This window comes from Lingula anatina, chromosome 1 (genome assembly GCF_051362555.1).
Source record: "Lingula anatina isolate TDL-2025a chromosome 1, LinAna3.0, whole genome shotgun sequence".
Lineage (NCBI taxonomy): Eukaryota > Metazoa > Brachiopoda > Lingulata > Lingulida > Lingulidae > Lingula > Lingula anatina.
This window is the reverse complement of record NC_141767.1, coordinates 11,046,372-11,065,449: the sequence shown is the minus strand read 5'-3', so window position 1 is coordinate 11,065,449 and position 19,078 is coordinate 11,046,372. Positions and strand designations below refer to the sequence as shown.

Sequence of the window (19,078 nt, the reverse complement as noted above, 5' to 3'; positions counted from 1 at the left end):
TCTCGAAAAAGGAAAATAAATAACAATCGATGTTAGCAAAACCCCGACAGGTTGACCGAATGAGTATACAAATAAGTAATGTTGTATTTTGCATGTAGAAAGTACGATACCACTTGATGCAGTTGCTGTGGGCATTAATTTAAAGATGGCAGAATTCGCAGCACATCTAACATCAGCTGCTGCTGATGACAAACCGTCAATATTCGAAGTTTTGGCACAAGAAAATTTGATGTCTGCACTCAGACCTGCTCTTATTTATTCTGCTAGGGTAAATACTAACAGTTAATATGATTTTGCGTTATTGCCATAATGTGCACACTGCCAATAATTTACATGATTATCAGTCATGTATGCATATATATGAATTGCATGTAGTATTCTGATTTTACCACATTTTGACACAGTTGTTTGAAACTTTAGCGTGCTTTATTTTATTTTCAATTAAATTATTGCTACATACTTAATTGATTGCACTGAATTTAAGTATGTGTATATGTATGATTGATAAAACTAGTTGCATACTGTGTAGATGGGAAATGATGTTACAGATTATACTTTGTAATGTCTGCGGTATTAGCTAAAGAAAATACTATTAAGTCATATATTGTGCTGTGTCTTAGTTTTTAACTAATGGCTTTTACTTATAATTTCTAGATATTAGCAGAAAATAACCCAGGTCAATTAGCTTGGCTCCACCAATACTGTGATGAGATATACTTGGGACTACAGCTTCTTGTTGAACAGTATCATCTTAAAAGATATAGTATGTTTTGGAACATTCATTTTTTGTTTATTTCAATGTTTTATTAGATTTAAAAGTCTCTGTAGTGAAATTTGTTATCTTATCCAAAAGAGGTGTATGTGAATTATCATGCAACTGAAGTGCATAAACATGGAAAAGTTCCTATTTTAGGTGCCTCATTTGCTGAAAATTTTTATGGGTTGAAAAGAACAGTGCTCAGAGAAACAAAAGAAAAATTTAGACTACCTGGCAAAGAAAAATGGAAGTCACTTTTTTTCTTAGTAAGTTAGAATTTTTCTGGTAGTAAATTAAACATAATAATAATAATAATAATTAATAATAATAATAATAATAAAATCTATTATATCAAAATTATCAGTGACTGTATTCACACATTTCACTATAATACTGTAGAAGGTTGATTTTACCTTTGTGTCAAAGTTATTTTATATTTCCCCCAGGCAATACTTCCATACATGAAATTAAAGTTGGATGCATTATATGAGAGGTGGAAACAGGAAACAGTGGATGGCATTCACACAGCAAATGTAAGATAAGCCTTTCATGGTACAGTTGTTTGAATTGTATGTCACAGTAATGTAATTTGTCTTTTTATATAAAAGGATGCATTCCTGTTATATATATATATATACACACACACACATAAATATAAATATAAATATTCGGTTTAATGTAAATGGCTACTAATAATAATTATTCATGCCTTACTTATTAGCTATAAGACAGGCTAAGAATAAAAACCTTTTTCTGTTTAAAACATGGCAAGATAGCTCTAATTTTTATAAGCTAAATATTACATTTTTCTAATAAAGACAGTCTTTAATCAATATTTCACTTCATTGTTTGTAAAGAGATAATTCAAATTGATGATCATGCAAGGAAGCTTATAGTGGCTATAGACTGCAATGAACTTCAGCAGGATAACCAAAACTTGACAAATGATTTAGAATTTGATGGTGTTTTTAATGATAAAGATGAAGTTGGCATTCGGCGTAACGAAAATGGTATCTAGATTAAAGTCAAAAGCTGTTCCATAACCTATTTTATGCAGATTATTTCCCTATGAAACCTTTAAGCTTAAGTCAATGAAAAATTTGCCATTTGTTTCCCTATTTACTTTTCAGACAGCCTGGAACAAGTTGATAAGGGTGTACCTTGCCGTCTATCCATTCCTGAATATGAGCTGGGAAGGTATTTTGCTGTCTTACCAGATGTTATATGTGTTTGGAAAATCTACAACTCACTCACCATTCCTAAATATGTGTGGGGTGATTCTTCAAAACATAACGCAGGATGACTTGAAAGCATGGGAAAATAAACCAAAAGAAGTTCAACTTTTAAGGTAAAGAAATGTTTACAGCACTGCAACACATTTGTTGCATCTGTTTCTTACCTGTGATGATGCTTCTACATATTATTCTTTATTTTTCATTCTATGCTTGTACAGTGTCAGTTTTTGTACCTTGCCTGTGTAACTCTCTTTTGATCTTTCTTTATTATGTAAAATGCCATTTGCTTTCAAATTACCAGATCTGTGATGCATAATATCTGAAAATGCCCATTAAATGTGAATAAAAAAATTCTTTATTAAAATGAACTGTTTGGCATTTGTTTTGTATATATATGAATATTTTAAAGAAAATAATAAACTTAGTTTGCAAGTTAAAAAGTAATTTGTGTGAAATAATTCTTTTTTACCATATACATGTACCTTTCTGTAACATTCCTTGAAAAAAAAATGTTTTATTTCAGCATGAAAGATAAAGCAATATACTCTATGACCAAGCTTCTCCAAGGCTGTGCAATTGTTCTTACACAAGGGATTTCTGTAGGAGTATTCTTCCTGCAGTTTGTGGAATGGTGGTATGCCAGCGATCAAACACCAACTTCATTGACATCATTGCCAAGACCAGCCCCACCAAAGGTGCATATTTTTTATCTTTTCCTCATTTTAGTTACTTAGGTACCTTATATTTAACTCAGCTTCCACCTACACAAACAATGCATGTATATTATTTTGATTGCATTGTGTACCTTGCAATTTCAGACTCCAGATTTTGAGTCAACTGCAGTATTTCCAAGTATTTGCCCATTGTGCCAACAAACAAGAAGGAATGATACTGTCTTGGCAGTTTCTGGGTAGGTATTTCGTGCCAATCATGGTCCCAATGAGTTAGTAAGGGTGGCATGTGCTTTGAGAAATACAGCCACCTCTTGATCAATTCAGACAGCAATTTCTGATCTGTTATATTGGAAATGTGATGTTTGAAGTTGTCATAGCCGATTTCTTAACATTGCCTTGCTGTAAATGTGATTTGTGCAAAACAAATGTCAGGTGCAACCATTTAAAGGTGGTTTTGTCTTTTCTTATGTGATAATAATGGGTATGCCAAGTTTAAAGAATTTGTCAGTAATTTATCTATGTAAAACTCATCTGAATGTTGTATATATTATCCTTTTAAGATAGTAGTTCATATTTTGAATCAAGAACAGTTTTGCATGTTCTTTAAGCAATAAGAAGCCATATCCTTCTCTGCTTAAATTAAAATAGTGATGCTAAAAGTATTGGAGAAATCCAATTTAAGAAGCAAAAAAAAAAAAAAAAAGGATATCACTTTTACCATGTGAAGTATAATTTGTAATCATTACTCTATGGCAGATATTTTTAATCTGTTTGCAACTTCAGCTAATTCACATCCACTCTTTAATTCAAATAATCGACAAAGTTTCATAAAATCCATTAAGTCCAGCTTTTTCCACAGAATAACTGCCATTTGGCACAATTTTTAAGCCCTCTTTCCACCAAATCTTGCATCATTTTATGGTAACTTGGGGCATTTTAAACGAGTTCCGTTGGGTGATCCTTTTGTCCTACAGTTCAATGGCATCACAGTACATTGTGATTATATAAGCACAGGTCTGTAATGTACAATTTGGCTTTCTCTTTTTCTTCTAGTCAGTATCATTCCGAAGCTGAAAAATACCAGCATACCTCATCTCTTAGCAGTGCAATTTAAAAAGAATAAAATATGAAAATATTCTATACGTGCTTTTTATTGATATTGCATTCCTTTTATTTCAGGTATGTGTTCTGCTACCCTTGCATTTTTCACCACCTAAAGACCCACCACTGCTGTCCAGTGACTGGTTACCCTGCAGAAACAGAACATTTAATCAGACTGTACCTAACAGAGGAATGATAGGGAATTAAAATAACAGAGCAACATCATGTCATGATAAATCTTTTAAACTAGATTCTTATGTATCATGTCATCCAGGTGTCTTTTATTCTTTCATCTATCATTGGTGCCAAAATAGACAAAAATATTTTTACATAAAATAAAGACTTAGCCCAAAGATTGATCACGTATGGTAGTGATGTAAAGTACAAGTAATGTCAGGAGAGTTCTGTTATTCAACTTGGCAGAAATAATAATGTAAATTATAATGATAATAACAATAACAATAAATAATGAAGACAGTGCATTCTTAAAGAAAATTTTTTTTATTCTACACGAACTCCCTGGAGAATCCTTACTTGAAATGTTTGTTACAGTAGATTCACTTAAATGGAAAGCTGAACTCAAAAATTGAGTAAATTAATGATATTATAACAATTCTTCATCAGTAGTCTCAACTTGGGTTCACAGTTTTCAATAACAATGCATCTTGCTTGGCAAACATTTCATGGTTTCTGATGTTCACTTTTATTGTAGTCTACCAATTTTGGGGAAATCTACTAGAAAATTTCTCACAAAAGAGGGAAAAACGTCCCATGATCTTTACTCCTTTTCGTGAAATATGCTTCATGTCACTGAAAGGATTAGAGTAAAGTGACTTTGACAGTTAACATATGTACTCACTGAAAGTACTAATGATCTCTGGATAACTGAATCATTTCTTGTCATCATCACTGTCACTTTCTGAGCTTGAGTCCGAATCTGATGAAGAGCCATCGCTTTCATCATCTGACACTTCCATTTCTCTCTGCTTAACTTCTTCTAAAACTGCACTCTTTTCCACAAAGTAACTTTTAAACCATTCAAGGTGCTCACGTTTCTCTTCTGCACTGATCCAAGGGTTTTTGCCAAGACCAACACAAACCAATTCCAGGAACTGGCGTACTGGACCTGGCTCAATGTCCTGTATGTGTCTCTCTAAGAACACGTGTTCATAAAAAGGCACATCTGCCTCATAATCCCAATCTGCAAAGCCCATAAAAACATAATAATTATAATAAATACATAATAAATAGATACGTTTCAAAAACTTCTAGCAATTTAATATGCTGTTATATATTACACTTCACATAAAGCAATAGTTAAAAGGACATTTATCACATAGTTAATCAAGAATAAACAATATAATGCTTTTAAATCAACTAGTTACAAATAGTGTTATCACAAAAAAATTGAGTGTTTTGTGGGTAATAATCCCACACCTGATAACTGGACAAGACCAAACTTATACCTTGCTCGTTGTCTATAGGAAATTTGAAGAGTCTGCCTTGTTTGGTCCACAGGATCCACTCTTCAAATCCATTGGTTGGGGACAAATATATAGACTGATCTCTTTCTTTTTCTATTAGATCATCCCATGCATTTCTTGGTCTGCCTAAATCTAATTAGAAACAATAAATATATAAGTGAATACCACAAATTGTTATACAATATAACAATGCAACAAGATGTTCATTCCGAATTGTTTTTTTTTAAATTAAAAACAAAGAGCAAACATCATGGACTTCATTACTCATGTAATAGTTGTCCGGCATATCTGTTATACTGAAATATGCAGCTCTTGATTTGATATAACAAACAACATAAAGGTAATACTTTTGAATGAAATTGCACACCTCAAGTTATGACTGTCAATTTAATAGAGAAACATTAAACAATGCCATTGCAACCTTTACAAAAATGTCAATTCACTGAAATTCTAGTAATTTCTTTTAGTTTTAATGAATCATTACCACTTCTTACCCCTTTCCTTTGTCATTGTCTTGGGAAATATATTCAATCTTTTTTCTTCATCCATGTTAAATATTTGGCTAACATCAACTGGTTGAATTCTGGAGGAGGAAAAGTATTGTCATAATAAATGAGTTTTAATGCAATGCACTATAAGTCTATGTCTCTATATCTGTAAAATGAACATTAAAATGTTTTACTGTCTATTAGTAGTCATATTATAGGGTTAAAAGAGACAATGAGGCTAATAAGTGGTGATACACTCATGCACTTGTCTAAGATAGCTCAATTATAAACAATAAAACAATACTCTTTATTTATATCTTCTTTTACTTACCTTGGTCCAAAGGGTTTTTGTGTTACTGTAAAAAACAAATACATAATTAAAAAATAAAGAAACAAGCCAGATAAAGCTGATATATGCACACATAACCTAGACCTGATTAAGCCTTTTAAAGGAATAATTAAATCATGTCCATTTTCAAACTTGACCTTATAAGGCAATAAGTAATCACCATAAGTTTGAAGCAAAATGATGACATTGAACTACCCAGCTATTGCCACTGATATCAAATAAAGTGAATGGCACTAGTCTGTACTTAAAAATACCAAAAAGACTAAAATTATCAAAAATAAAGTAAGGAATAATTTGATCATACCAACTTGAACTGCATTTTATGCCTACAAGTAACTGCAAAGGTTTCATAGTTACTACTTGGAAAAACTAAAAATAATAATCAGATTCTGCCCACTTTTGAACCTGACTGGCATTTTAGGAAAGAGAGTATACGTAATCACTGTGAGTTTAAAGCAAAATAGTGACTTAAAATGTGTAAGAAGTACAGATGAACGATAAACAGCTCACTTACTTGGTGGAGGTCCTCTTTGTTGATACTCTCTTTGCCTTGGAGGTTGACTTTCTCTTCCAGATATTTTCTCTCTAGGTAGAGGCATTTTGGGGGGAAGACTTTCTCGGATTTGTGTCTTTTTTAACTTCTCCATACCCGAAACTAGGTCACTAAAAACACCCAAAGAGACATACCAAAATTCTTAACTTTTTCAAAAAGGAAATATTAAATCATACTAAACATGAAGATATTGGATGTATGATAGACAAGTACTAGTAAATATGTCACATCATTTGTGTGAAAAATTTTGGATATCTTTAAAATCACTTCGTTCAATATTTAGGTACACAAATGGAAAAAATACCTCGTTGAAAAGAAAATCTGATTTCAGTATATTCCTTACAGGTGAGAAGGTGTAAGAAATGTTTCAAATTAATGACCCTCAAGAGAAAATTATCAATAACACCCTATAAAGGCTATATTCTTTAATCTAATGTGGGTGACACAAAAGAAAGATAAAACCACTTCATACTCCAAGTTAATAGCAGGTGGATCCTTTGCTTTCAAATCATCTGTTACAACACCACTGCTTGGCTGCTGCTTATTAATATCTGTTTTTTTACTTTCTATCTTCTTTAACTGTGCCAAAAGCTCCTTAAGGTCTGCATCTGATGTTGCTTTGTTTACTGAATTTGCAGCAGCCTTTGCTGCTTTCACAACATTAGGCTTCAAAAGAGGAGAATCAGTTGACCTGAAATCAAAAATTTAATTTATAGATATATTTAAAGTAACATTTGAAGTGGGTGGAATTCCCTACACATAAAAACCACTTTTATTGTTTCTTATACATAATATATAAATAATAAAGTCAACATGCCAAGGCAAAAACCAAATTAATCACTCTATCAGCCATAAAAGTGCTTGTAAACTGCACCTTTTTCAAATTTTTGACCATCAAATGACATACATATTCATCCCTCCAGTTAATGAAATGACCTAATTATGTATGGCACACTACTGCTGTGCACACTGTCATTCAAATGAGTTGCTAAATTGACTGAGGGTTATATATAGCACAAAAAGAAGACAGAAAACACCCAATCAAATATAATTTTTTGGGAAATAAGAAATGAAGCCCTTTGTTATTTCTTTGAGTTATGATATTAAAAACTATAGGGTGGCATTTTGTAGGATATTAAGGCAGAAATTTGATAACAAACAGAATTGCAATAAAAAAAGTAAATTAATCCATTCCAATACAATTGTAGCCCTTATTGATCTACAGCATTAAATTTCAGTTCTTTACACTAAGACCACATTCCCTTTGACACCATCAGTCTGCGAAACTCTCGTTGAGTGCAACCAGCTTAACTGAATGACACGCCTAATCCTGGCACAGAGTAGAATGTACAGAAAAGCTGGTGATCATACAGGTGCATGGAATCAATAGGAGGCATGGCATTCAGTCAAGCTGATTGCACTCAGTGATAGTCCCCACAGAGTTGGCCTGATCTACATAGATCAATGGTGTCTCATTAAAGCTGTGTTCAGATTAAAAGTTATCGGTCCAGCAAGATTGATCTATCTCAGTGGGTATTCTCACTAAGGCACAGTTAATGTTATCAGGTTACATTTGATGTGGTAAGAGGACCTGCTGTTCACTCTACTGCAGAATGAATCAATGTTTTCAATAAAGAAAATAAAATTATCAGCCTTTTAGATACATACTTTTAGAATCTTTAAAATATATTTCTATATGGCAATCATAGTGCTTTTACTGAACTATAAGGTAGGCTACTTTCCAATTTAGTCAGTAGCACTCAATAGGAATGTTCTAATTAAAACAATGTATGACCTAAAAAATTACAGTATCTAAGAAATTCATTGAAAAGACTGAGTCATTACCATATTATTCAAAGGGGCGAGTGTGTACCTTTTGGACCCTGGGATGGGGGGGGGGGGCATAGGACAGTGAGAGAAATTACAGCCTTATCTCACAGGAATATACATGACATGATGTAAAATATTATTATAATGGAAGCTGAGGGGGGGGGGGGATGGCACCAACCTATAGATGTGCCTTTTTTTATTTAGTCTTTAGCCTATGCTTACAATTATCAACGGCATACCTTTTTTGTGCTTGTGATTTTCTTTGATCTGATGGAACTTGAGTACCAAATCTGGAAAATAATCAGAAATGCTATTACCAAGAAAATGGTTTAACTACTGTCTTTGGTCAATCATGTAATGTTATGTCACATAATGTAGCATAAAATAACATAAATAAAATTATACAACATACAATACATAAAATATACAGTAACAGAGAATGAAATTTATGCATTGCATTGAGTAAAAAAATTCCCAAACTGAACCATTGACATACCTCGGTTTTTTGGTCTTATGGATTTGTCCAGGCCTCTCCCTACTGTCATCTTTTGGTGGTTTTTTTCCATCTGTGGAGTCAGAGGATGAAGACAGATACCTATTACAATGGCATCTGATCTTGACTTGAATGCCTCTACAAAAACTAAATTGAATAATCTTATTTTCATCTGCCAGCAAGATTGTTTTATGCTATTTAATGGATCATGTATGACATTTTGGCACAAAAAATTAATCAAAATAAAACTGGCAATTATATACCTCATATCCCTAACAGTTTTCAACTTTATATACCCAGTACTTATATCTGCCATTTCAATTTATCCCCTCAATTTACCTACAAGTTAATATGCCTTTTTGAGCATAAATATTAATTTCATTTTCTATCTAAACACTGAAGCTGACAAATAGACAGACACTGAACAGGAAAAAAATTCAGCAATTTCCACCTCAAGAACAACAGTTGCTTATCTAAAGTAAAATGTTCCATAATTGAAAGCTATTTTCAACTGAACACAAAATACATCCTATAACAAAGCCAGGAGTATCCTTGTAACAAAAGTTTCGGAGAAGGAGAACTTTCTTATTCAAACAATAAAACTAAACAGCAAAGCTGGCAAATATACAGACACATGTACACGAAACAAGGCAGCAAAGCTGTCAAATGTTTGGACATTATGCAGAAAAAAGTGCACAAAAAGTTTTGGTCAAATTTGATGCACTGTTACATAATGCTTTAAAATGGTATAATCACTCTTACCCTCTTACATTATGTACTACAGGTAACATGGACATTGAAAAACTAGCAAGTGATTCAGTTCCATGGGATATAAAAGCCACTGAAAATGCTGTGTGAAGAATGAAAATTAACCCCCCCCAAAAAAAAAACAAAAAAAAAAAAAACAGAAATTTCCACGAAATGTAAACAGATCATGCTGATTTTCGTAAGCCTCTTTACCAAACAAAGCAATTCAGTAAATTTAAAGTAAAAAATACAGATGTACAGTTTGGAAGTTATGGGGTGATCCTCACCAAAATTGTGAAAAAAAAAAACAGAATAATTACCGTAAATGCAAACAGATCGAGCCCATTTCAAAAGCAACCTGCCTCTTTACCAAACAAAGCCACTTAGTAAATTTAAAGTAAAACAAAAATAAGGTTTGACAGCTATGGGATGAAAGTCATATGTTTTACAGCTACAGCGACGGCAACAACAAGGACAGACAGACCAATCAGAATATATAATTATGTCCATTCCTGCTCATCAAGCCATTGGGTGTGAAGTTTTGTCACTTTATTATATACAGACACATTCTACATAATTAGTTAAAGACGCTTATGCTTAAATAAGTGAATTGCAAGAAAATGCTAATTCCAGTAATCTAAAACAAAAAAGGATTACTTTGATTCAATTACAACATATATGATAAATGCTTGGGGTTAAAGAAAACAATAAGTGGGACCACTTGTGTTAGAAATAACACTGGATGATAATATTGCAAAATATGACAAAATGTGCAATAATTTTTATAAAATATAAGTTTATGACTAAATTTGAATTTAAAAATCAGGTTATTATCATTTTCAAACAAAATCTACATAACTTTTTATCAAGAAAAAAAAAAAAGAAGAAAAAAAGCTTCCCAGTAAATTTTAAGTAAAATTAAGGTACGATTTGGTATATCTGTAATAAAAAGGATGTTATAGGGTATAAGTTACTGACACCTTAAAGAGAATGCCCAATAGCATATAGTGCTTGCAACAGTAGCCAAACCGAAATAACTGTACAAGTAGGGTGTAGTCCAGCGGAAGAGTTTTGTTGTATTCAGAACAGCTGATCCACGTACTAACAGATCTGAAGACTAAATATCTCTAACCCCACTTAAAAGCAGGTCTCTTCACCTCCCATATCTTGTGGCTGAGATTTAATCTATTTAATTGTGAGCCCCCTGCAGGAATGCGCATGTGCATGGAGATGGGGAGGCCACAAGGTGATTAGGCAGCATTGCTTTTAAGTGGGTTGGTCATATTTGATCAGCCGAGTGCATTCAAACTTTGTTGATCTGTGGACTAGCAGATCTGTGGATCAAATATGGCCGACTCACTTAAAAGCAATGCCGTATAATCCCACTCGGAACTACTCGGATGTCTCCGCACTCGACAATAACCTCGGACGTAATACGGAGGCAGCCATATTTGATTGTTGATTGTTGGGAAGGAACTACTTTCAACCTCGCGCTAATTTAAGCCTGATTCTTTCAACGCCTGTATCTATTTATCTTTTAATTCAAAGTCAATCTTAGTGCATTGTTTGGCAAACTGTAAAGCATCATAAAAATCAGGGGTATTGACAGCCATCTTTATGAGCGTAATGATCGATTGAGTGAGAAGGCATTTCCGGCGGACAAAATGCATGGATTTGGTGCATATTTCTCCGCCTATCACATCCGAGGTTAGTATGGAGCTTGCGGAATGAGCCGAGGATTGCCGATTGGTATAATCCGCTGCTTGTATCCCCACCTCCATACGAGCCGCCCCTTCTGAGGTCTAGCAATTGAACCCTGTAGCCAAGTTTTAATCTTTTAATGGGTGTGAGGAGGCGGGGAGAGAATCAGTGGATTAGGCGGCTTTTTTAAGTGGGTTCGACCAAATGTAGACCGCGTATCAACTTGTTCTGAAACTGCCCTCTAAGATAGCAACATCGGAGCACTGTAACATAGCTACAGTCATTACCTAACATTCTCATTTTGTCCCTATTGTAGGTGGGCTCAGGATTTATTGACACACTTTCGTAATTCTGTAAGTCTCACCTTCGATATACAGGAATAATATTAGCTAATTTTTCAAGCGTGCGGAAGGTGCCCAAGGAGGACGCCATTTTGTAAAGAACAGCACAAAATAAGCCCATTGTGCAGTAATCGTGCAGAAGTCAGACACCGCTTCAGTTTAATGGATCTGATAAAATATTATATCAAATATTGCTTTAATTGTATTGTGAGGTGAGAGATCAGTGATATTTTCTCATTAAATTTTCAGCGGTGTGATTTTCTGCGAACTTTTACAATATGTAGGTCAACTTGGGGTAAAATGGCGAAGCTCACAAGGGTTGTCAACTCCGCACAAGAATTTTCAATTTTTCTCTTCGTATGTTCTTTTTATTTTGTTGGTTATTACCCAGCATTGTGTATTGAGAGCAAGTTCAATTATATGGGCAATGACACAATCTATTCAATCTCTGTAAATGGTATCCCGGGTTCTTCTAATGACGAAGACACTTGGACAGGTCTTGAACAGGGGGAACACTCAGTTTACGTTGATTTCTCTAAATATTTTGGATCACAGTTAGCTTCACATTTAACTTCGCTTGAGTCCAGCGCCACTGTTAGTGGCAGTGTAGATCTTGTCCAAGATAAAATCCTACCAAGATGCAAAGCCTTTTTAGACTTATTTGGGATTGCTGCTTCAAAATTTACGTCCTGTGCGATAACAAATGGGAGACCCATGCGCTTTTGTGAGAGATGTGTAGCAGATTATCAGATAACTAGGGACCGCTATGAAGAAATTGAAAAGGTGCTTATTTGTGTGAGAAAATATATGAGGTGTTGAGCACAGTAACCTAACCTTTGTCAGATATTCAGTGACTAGATAAATAAGAAAGGTGTTCATCTGCCATATCGAATGATATTTTTTGTCAACAAAACATTTGTGAGAGACTCCAATTTGTAATTTGATTGTTTAATGATAAAGAACTAGACCAACTTGTAGCCATCTGTTAGATATGCCTGAATGTTGCTGTTCTGAACAGAGTACTTTGAAGATTTTGAGCCCCTTAGAAGGCTTTTTGAACATTCTAAACCAAAGGTTGCTATTTAAATGGCAGTCAACTTTGGGTTCTTTGAGTGGACTGCATTGTTTGGATGCAGTAGTAAGTACAAAGTACAACATCAGTATACGTTTGGATTTAAATCCTTGGACTTGATTATAACATTCTATATTTTGGACACTAATACAAAAGTTATTTTCTCAGGATGATTACCATGACACCACCACAGGCATGACCTGCAAGGACCTGCTGTTGAATGCTGATCGTATTATGATAATACAACATGCCAAGCAATTTGTTGAAAACTTGTGGGAAAAATCACATTGCAATTGTGAGTAGTTGGATTGCCAACAAGAAGACGGATTGACCTGGCTTTTACTTTTAGGTGTACTGTTAAATAAAACAAAGTTTTGCAGAATAAATGTATGTATATTGTAAAGTAATGCATGAATAATAGATCATTCCTGTCAAAATTTTAGTTACTGATTCATTTCAAATCTGAATTCTGATATGAATGATAGACAAGAATTCTAAGATAATGCCAAAAATCAATAAGATTTAAAGCTGGATATGCTTAATGAAATTGAGATTAACCTTTTTTCCAGCATGTTTTGCTAATTTTGAATACAATAAGACCACATCTGCTGTGACCTTTCAATATGACAATCGCACATTAGAGTTTCGGAAACGTCTCATGCAGACAGAGAAATGTATGAACATAACTGAGGTAAAAATCTGACAACATTTAATGACTGCAATCAAAATATTTTTAATTTTTTTTTTTTTTTTTTTTTTTTTTTGCCAACAATAAAAGTAATGATAATGGTATAGATTGGTTTAGTTAGTTTAGTAAATTATGAATTTATCTGGGGACTCAAAAATGTTACTTATTTCAATTAACAATAACTTTTAAAATTTTTTAAGATATTGTAACGAAATTTTGGATATTTTAGGAAAATGGATAATTTGGATAATTCCAAAGTATTACTTTACTGCTTGGAATTTTCAGGGTTGACCAATAATGTGTCAAAAATAATGTGTGCAAAATTTCAATTCAGAAGCATGTGATCTGTTGAAGTTATTGATCTTTGAAATTAGAAATACACACACACACACATCATTTTGCTATGTAATATAAACAGTGGGAAAATCCTGATACATATGTACAGGGCTAGACACTAACTTTTATGAGCACCTGTCCTTCGGACAGGTGCTCATAAATTTGACCTGTCCGATTTTCAATCCAACCTGTCCACAAAACCAATAATTTTTTTCTATTCATACGTTTGAACTTTGTCAATTTATATGTGTGGTCATACATTTAAATTAATGTATATATTACCAAAACATTCAATCATATGAGCCCCGAAAATGCACCTTAAAGTGAATCTATGTTCAGATTAAAATTTGTTTTTTCATACTTGTGAACTCCTGAAGATTTAATCTTGCATTTAAGTCTGATAATTCACATCAGGGCTTCTCCTAGGATTTGGGGTACAGGGTCTACTAATTGTAAGTCTGCAATTTGATAACAGATTCACATGAAGTTTAACCAAAGCTAAAAAAAAACCCTGAGTGGGAAGTGGGGAGGGGGTACAGTACTGTTAAATTAATTTTATTAAAATATTCAAAATTTATAATATTTGAATAAATTTCAATGAAAATTAAAGAAATTTTATAATACTTTACTTATATTTATGTTAACAATTTAACTTTTTAAGGGGTTATCACATGTTTGATTTTTTAAACATATATGAACTAAATAAAATCAGTATAAAAAAGTTCCCCTTCTTTTTATTAAAATTCTCATATTTGTTATTACTAATTTCTTCCTTACATCAATATCACACTGGTATATGAGAGCAATGTTAATTTATCATATTCCAGCACTAAATTTTAAACTGTAAATAACAGAGGTGATGCTAGAGTCATTAAAAAAACATCATACATAATTTCAGGTAATATTTTGGCAAATAAACAACATTTCAACAAGATCTTCAGTCCCAAAGATTTCACTTTCTATAGTGAGCAGATAGCATACAACGTGTTTGATTGACAGGCAGTTTGTTGCCGTGACAACGAACTAGATATAGCCAGTTCATCCAGTCCAATCTGGCTCCAGCACAGTACTTGTGTAGTTTCTGTTATTGGAAGTGTCTTTATTACTAAACCACGTAAATTTTTAACTAAATAAATGTTCAGTAGTGAACCTGATATGTGAATAAATTTTGTCTGCTGAAGTTCTGGAGGGTGTTCACTTTCATAATTTGGCGGTAAGTTTGCTCAGACTTCGTTTTGCGACTGCATGTGTTTTGTGCCAAAAGTAGGTCACTCTTTTTCAATGTCCTCTAGGAAGAGGCAAAAAGACGTTAGTATGCAACAAAAAATGATTTTTAAAAGATTTTTGCTCCAAATTTCTCATAAAGCATGACCTGTCCGTCGGACAGCCAACCCTGCAACTTCACCTGTCCGAACTGAATTTTTACCTGTCCCGGACAGGCGGACAGGCGCTAATGTCGAGCCCTGATGTATCATTATTTCTGACATTCAGCATGTAGGGTATTGCCATTTTTTAATTTAAATCTGTTTTATTATCTAGGATTTAATCCTTAGTCATGTGAATAAATCTGCATGTGAAGTGTGTCAGCCAGACTATAATGATCTGAATGAATATTATAGTGGGATAGAGGAAACGCAAAAGCATAAAGTCTGTATGGATATTGCAGATGCAGTGAGTTACCTCTTCATTCCTGTTCTTATTAAGTATGATTAATTGGTAGATCTTATAACATTTTCCATTCAGGATTTTTAGTGTTTTTGTTTAGAGTACTTCTAATTGTTTAAAGAACATACCAAGCTGATGGGCCTATTTATAAAACATGCTTAAGACACTTGACTACTAGTATCTTTCCTTACAGATGAATATGACACGGCTGCGATGGAGTAAAACATTCAAATGTACTAAGAAACACCGGGACGTGGTGCCAGTTCTTCTGCTCACAGTGTTCTTCACTTTTATGCCAGTTATGTTTTATATTGGTAGCAAAATTCATGGTGTTAGGGAAGAGAGAAAAATTATGAAACGTAAGTGGTATAATTTCCTTTTTTATGTACCTTTAAAATAAAATATCTGTAAATTGTGATGCTTGAGGGGTTGCAAGTTTGTACGTAAAGGTTATATTTATGAACTGAAAATTAAATTTGATAGAAGTAATTATGACAAGAATATATGAGAGTGTTATGTCATTTATTTTTTAAAAAATCATTGTCCAACTTATTTAATAAAATTACCATCTGATATAGTGAAAGGTGAAAACTTGTCTTGCATTTATTTTCAACTTTAATTTTCTGTTCTATTTTTATTTTCTTTTAGAAAAGAGAATGAAGACTGTAGTTTCATCCATGGATTCAAGTACTTGAGGTTCTCCAGGAGTGCGAGCAGCAAATCAATATGTCCACACTATGTGAATCTCTATAAACCTTAATCACTCCAAGCTCATCTGTGATGACATTATTTCTGGCTACTGGTCATTAATGATCAGATTTTCTTCCTGACAGTCTGTGTAAGATTCAAGTCTTATAATATTATAATTGTTATTCAGTCTTGTATCAGTGTTATTTAAAAACCATTCCACTGTGTGATTTTGAACCTCTTTAAAGACAGTCTCAGCGCGTTAAACCCTTAAAATAGCACGAAAATGAATTTTCCTGGAAATCTCACCAATTTCCCCATAATGACCAAGGTATATCCTATCCAAAACCGTTGAGAAAATGAACCTACCTAATACCGTTTTTAAGTTCCATTAAATAATAAAAGACGACTCGTCTTAAATACTCAGCTACCACCTCACAGTACGGCTTCAGAACGCGCAATTTCTCGCTAAGTCTCGCGGTTTACTATGAATGAAGTACTACGGCTGAGACCCGGATGTTACTATTTGGCGCCAAAACAGCAAACATGGCTCAGACGCGCGTCAAGTCTGAAGAGGAGAGCGACAAAAAGGGACGAAAGAAAATAGCCACTCCAGTTCGAAAGATACGAAAGAAAATTAGAGACAGACGAAGAAGCACTCAGACTGTGTATGTTGGGAGGGAGGTGGGGCGGTGGAGGACACTTAAAGCTGAGTTAGGACTCACATACGAGGCAATGGCGAAACTACTCCTCGACACGTGAGTATGCGCTTCACAGGTCTCAAGTGTGTCTGATTATCATATTATCCTGTTCACAATAAATGACAATATTTGTGCTCATACAAAGTTGGTTACGTGTATAAGAGCGTTTTGGGCTTTACGTTGTCTATTTTTGATCGGTACATGTACCGAAAAGATGGACAGGCGGCACTTACATGTCTGACAAGTTTCGCTGTGTAGTCGTGACGTCTATCTCATTCTGACTGAAGCCTGCTGTGATTGGTCGTAAGCGTGGGAAAATCGAGGTCGTGACCTTGAGCCGGAAGTACTTCTGGCTGTGCTCCGAAATCATGATAAATAGTTTTCGTTTTCTAATTCTTTATTCTAGTTGTCTTAACAGGACTTTTGTGACCCAGACTTATTAATATAATAATAAACAATCTCACAAAACACAAATCTGATCAAAGCTTTACATAGAACCTGCTTCTATACATTAATCTAACCCACTGAGACTGTCTTTAACTTTATTTCAAACAGAGTTGTGAGGATCTGAGGATTTATGTTTGAATTTATTTGTAACCTAGCCTTCACAGGATAAAAGAGGAGATATGTATTTAATCATTGAACTTGAAAGTTTTTTTGTATACACTAGTGTCATCTGGCAGGAAATGAGGAGGTGAAAAAAATTTAATTCTGTCATGGAAGAAAGGAATTGAAAGCAGTACTATTAGTTTTTTCATGGATGTTATAGAGTTCAATTAAATGAAGACAATCAGTGTTGTGCCCCCCCCCCCCCTGAAAAAATACACACACACTGTATATGTTCATTTTGTTACTTCCCAGCAAACATATAACATTAGTATAACGTTACCATAACAATTTTTGGTTATATCAATGTTATGGTAATGTCATAATAACGCTCTGTGTTTGCTGGGTTATTTGGTAATGTTCTGGTACAAGCCAGCTTCTTATTTCTTAAAACAAGCCTCATCTGACAATAACAATGACCAAATGAAGCTTATTTCTGACAGAATTAAAGGGATAATAACTCTTCGTTTTGGCCAAAAAATGAATTTTCCTAGAGTAAACAACAATTTTCCCATACTTACCAATGGTTAATGAATCCATTTTTACATTCAAAGTTAGTCCCTGTTTTTTTTCTAAAAAGTTTGGTTTTTTGTTAAAATCTCTTAAGAGATTATAACAGAGTATAGCCATCAATGGAGGTCACGTGGTCTGAAGACAAGCTCAGATATCAGAATAATAGCTATAACTGCTGTTTTTGTCGTAAAACAGAATATGTTATATTTCTGTGAGTTATTCACAATGTTTTTATTGTGAAATATATACCTCATACGAAGAGTTTTTATCCCTTTAAGTTTGTCATAAACATTCAAGATGACGGATTTTGGCCAGAGCCAAAACATGTAGGGTGTGCTGTGGTATTCATAGGGCCAACTTACAAGCATACAAGACAAACTTACAATAATGAATATAAAAAATAATTAGTATAATGTTACAGGGGCTGGCATTAGAGTTCTTGTGAAGATCACTCATAAAGAGTACTATTGTCAATACTACAATTAAAATAATTATTTACCTCTTGGACAAAAAAAAAATGATGTACTTGTCAAAGGTTACTTGAAAGATTACTGTGCCAATGAGATTTAAACTATACCATTTTGTACTTATCATATAATTTATATGCATGTTGTAGACAGATGTCATGATTTGACAGTGGGTATAAAGATGCCTTTTTGAGCTTTAAGTCATTCTTTATCTTTAAAACCCAGTGGTTTATTTATGTTCTTCTATATAGATATGAAGTTTGATGCAGTAAGAAGTGAATATGATGTAATACATTTGGTTTGTTATCAAATATATAGTTTTTTTTTTCAACAAATCCTATATCAGTGGGTTGGACTGGATTATCTTTTGCTAGAGAATCATTTTATAAAGTTGATCTGCTTAATTTGCACTCAGACAGAGATGGTGAACATATGCCCTTGGTCAAGATAGCATCTGACAGTGGGACCTTCTATCTCTAGGCAGTGTACCACTAATTTTCTTTGAAAGTCAAGAACCAAAATGTTTTACATTTTGATCCTCAGAAAATGTGGACAAAACTTATTTTAATAAATTGTATGCCAAAATTACT

At 33.6% G+C, this 19,078-nt stretch overlaps 3 protein-coding genes across 6 annotated transcripts; 2 read left to right on the top strand and 1 right to left on the bottom strand.

Annotated features, from left to right (window-relative positions):
- The first annotated feature begins 23 nt into the window (after window positions 1-23).
- Window positions 24-4,249, top strand: LOC106153709 (peroxisome assembly protein 12). Its single transcript, XM_013527747.3, has 8 exons — window positions 24-268; window positions 655-763; window positions 914-1,023; window positions 1,204-1,290; window positions 1,888-2,105; window positions 2,516-2,687; window positions 2,811-2,902; window positions 3,846-4,249. The coding sequence occupies exons 1-8, from the start codon at window positions 146-148 to the stop codon at window positions 3,961-3,963; spliced, it is 1,029 nt and encodes a 342-aa protein (XP_013383201.2). The 5' UTR covers window positions 24-145; the 3' UTR covers window positions 3,964-4,249.
- LOC106153708 (uncharacterized) lies at window positions 3,415-11,892 on the bottom strand. 4 transcript variants are annotated; one of them, XM_013527744.3, is made up of 10 exons: window positions 11,777-11,892; window positions 8,968-9,111; window positions 8,711-8,761; window positions 7,114-7,332; window positions 6,603-6,751; window positions 6,071-6,095; window positions 5,746-5,834; window positions 5,234-5,383; window positions 4,627-4,968; window positions 3,415-3,916 (listed from the first exon to the last, which is right to left on the bottom strand). In XM_013527744.3, the coding sequence occupies exons 1-9, from the start codon at window positions 11,872-11,874 to the stop codon at window positions 4,658-4,660; spliced, it is 1,236 nt and encodes a 411-aa protein (XP_013383198.2). In that variant the 5' UTR covers window positions 11,875-11,892; the 3' UTR covers window positions 3,415-3,916; window positions 4,627-4,657. The 4 variants fall into 4 exon arrangements, with proteins under 4 accessions (XP_013383198.2, XP_013383197.2, XP_013383199.2 ...); XM_013527743.3 differs by lacking the exon at window positions 3,415-3,916 and having other exon boundaries at window positions 4,250-4,968; XM_013527745.3 differs by lacking the exon at window positions 3,415-3,916 and having other exon boundaries at window positions 4,250-4,968; window positions 8,968-9,102; window positions 11,777-11,862.
- Window positions 11,893-12,014: 122 nt separating this feature from the next.
- Window positions 12,015-19,076, top strand: LOC106153730 (osteopetrosis-associated transmembrane protein 1). The gene is made up of 6 exons (XM_013527802.2): window positions 12,015-12,536; window positions 12,994-13,120; window positions 13,395-13,516; window positions 15,389-15,520; window positions 15,708-15,873; window positions 16,163-19,076. Exons 1-6 carry the CDS (start codon window positions 12,054-12,056, stop codon window positions 16,207-16,209), a joined length of 1,077 nt encoding a protein of 358 aa, XP_013383256.2. The 5' UTR covers window positions 12,015-12,053; the 3' UTR covers window positions 16,210-19,076.
- The last annotated feature ends 2 nt before the right edge of the window (window positions 19,077-19,078 follow it).

Excerpts from the sequence above, each read along its gene's own strand:
- LOC106153708 (XM_013527744.3), bottom strand. The coding sequence starts at position 11,874 with ATGGGCTTATTTTGTGCTGTTCTTTACAAAATGGCGTCCTCCTTGGGC. Across the intron at positions 9,112-11,776 it reads ATTATTCCTGTATATCGAAG|TTTTTGTAGAGGCATTCAAG; the intron begins GTGAGACTTACA and ends TATTCAATTTAG. Across the intron at positions 6,752-7,113 it reads CCACCTGCTATTAACTTGGA|TGACCTAGTTTCGGGTATGG; the intron begins GTATGAAGTGGT and ends GGGTGTTTTTAG.
- LOC106153730 (XM_013527802.2), top strand. The coding sequence starts at position 12,054 with ATGGCGAAGCTCACAAGGGTTGTCAACTCCGCACAAGAATTTTCAATT. Across the intron at positions 13,517-15,388 it reads AATGTATGAACATAACTGAG|GATTTAATCCTTAGTCATGT; the intron begins GTAAAAATCTGA and ends TTTATTATCTAG. Across the intron at positions 15,521-15,707 it reads GTATGGATATTGCAGATGCA|ATGAATATGACACGGCTGCG; the intron begins GTGAGTTACCTC and ends CTTTCCTTACAG.
- LOC106153709 (XM_013527747.3), top strand. The coding sequence starts at position 146 with ATGGCAGAATTCGCAGCACATCTAACATCAGCTGCTGCTGATGACAAA. Across the intron at positions 2,106-2,515 it reads AAAGAAGTTCAACTTTTAAG|CATGAAAGATAAAGCAATAT; the intron begins GTAAAGAAATGT and ends GTTTTATTTCAG. Across the intron at positions 2,688-2,810 it reads CAAGACCAGCCCCACCAAAG|ACTCCAGATTTTGAGTCAAC; the intron begins GTGCATATTTTT and ends TTGCAATTTCAG.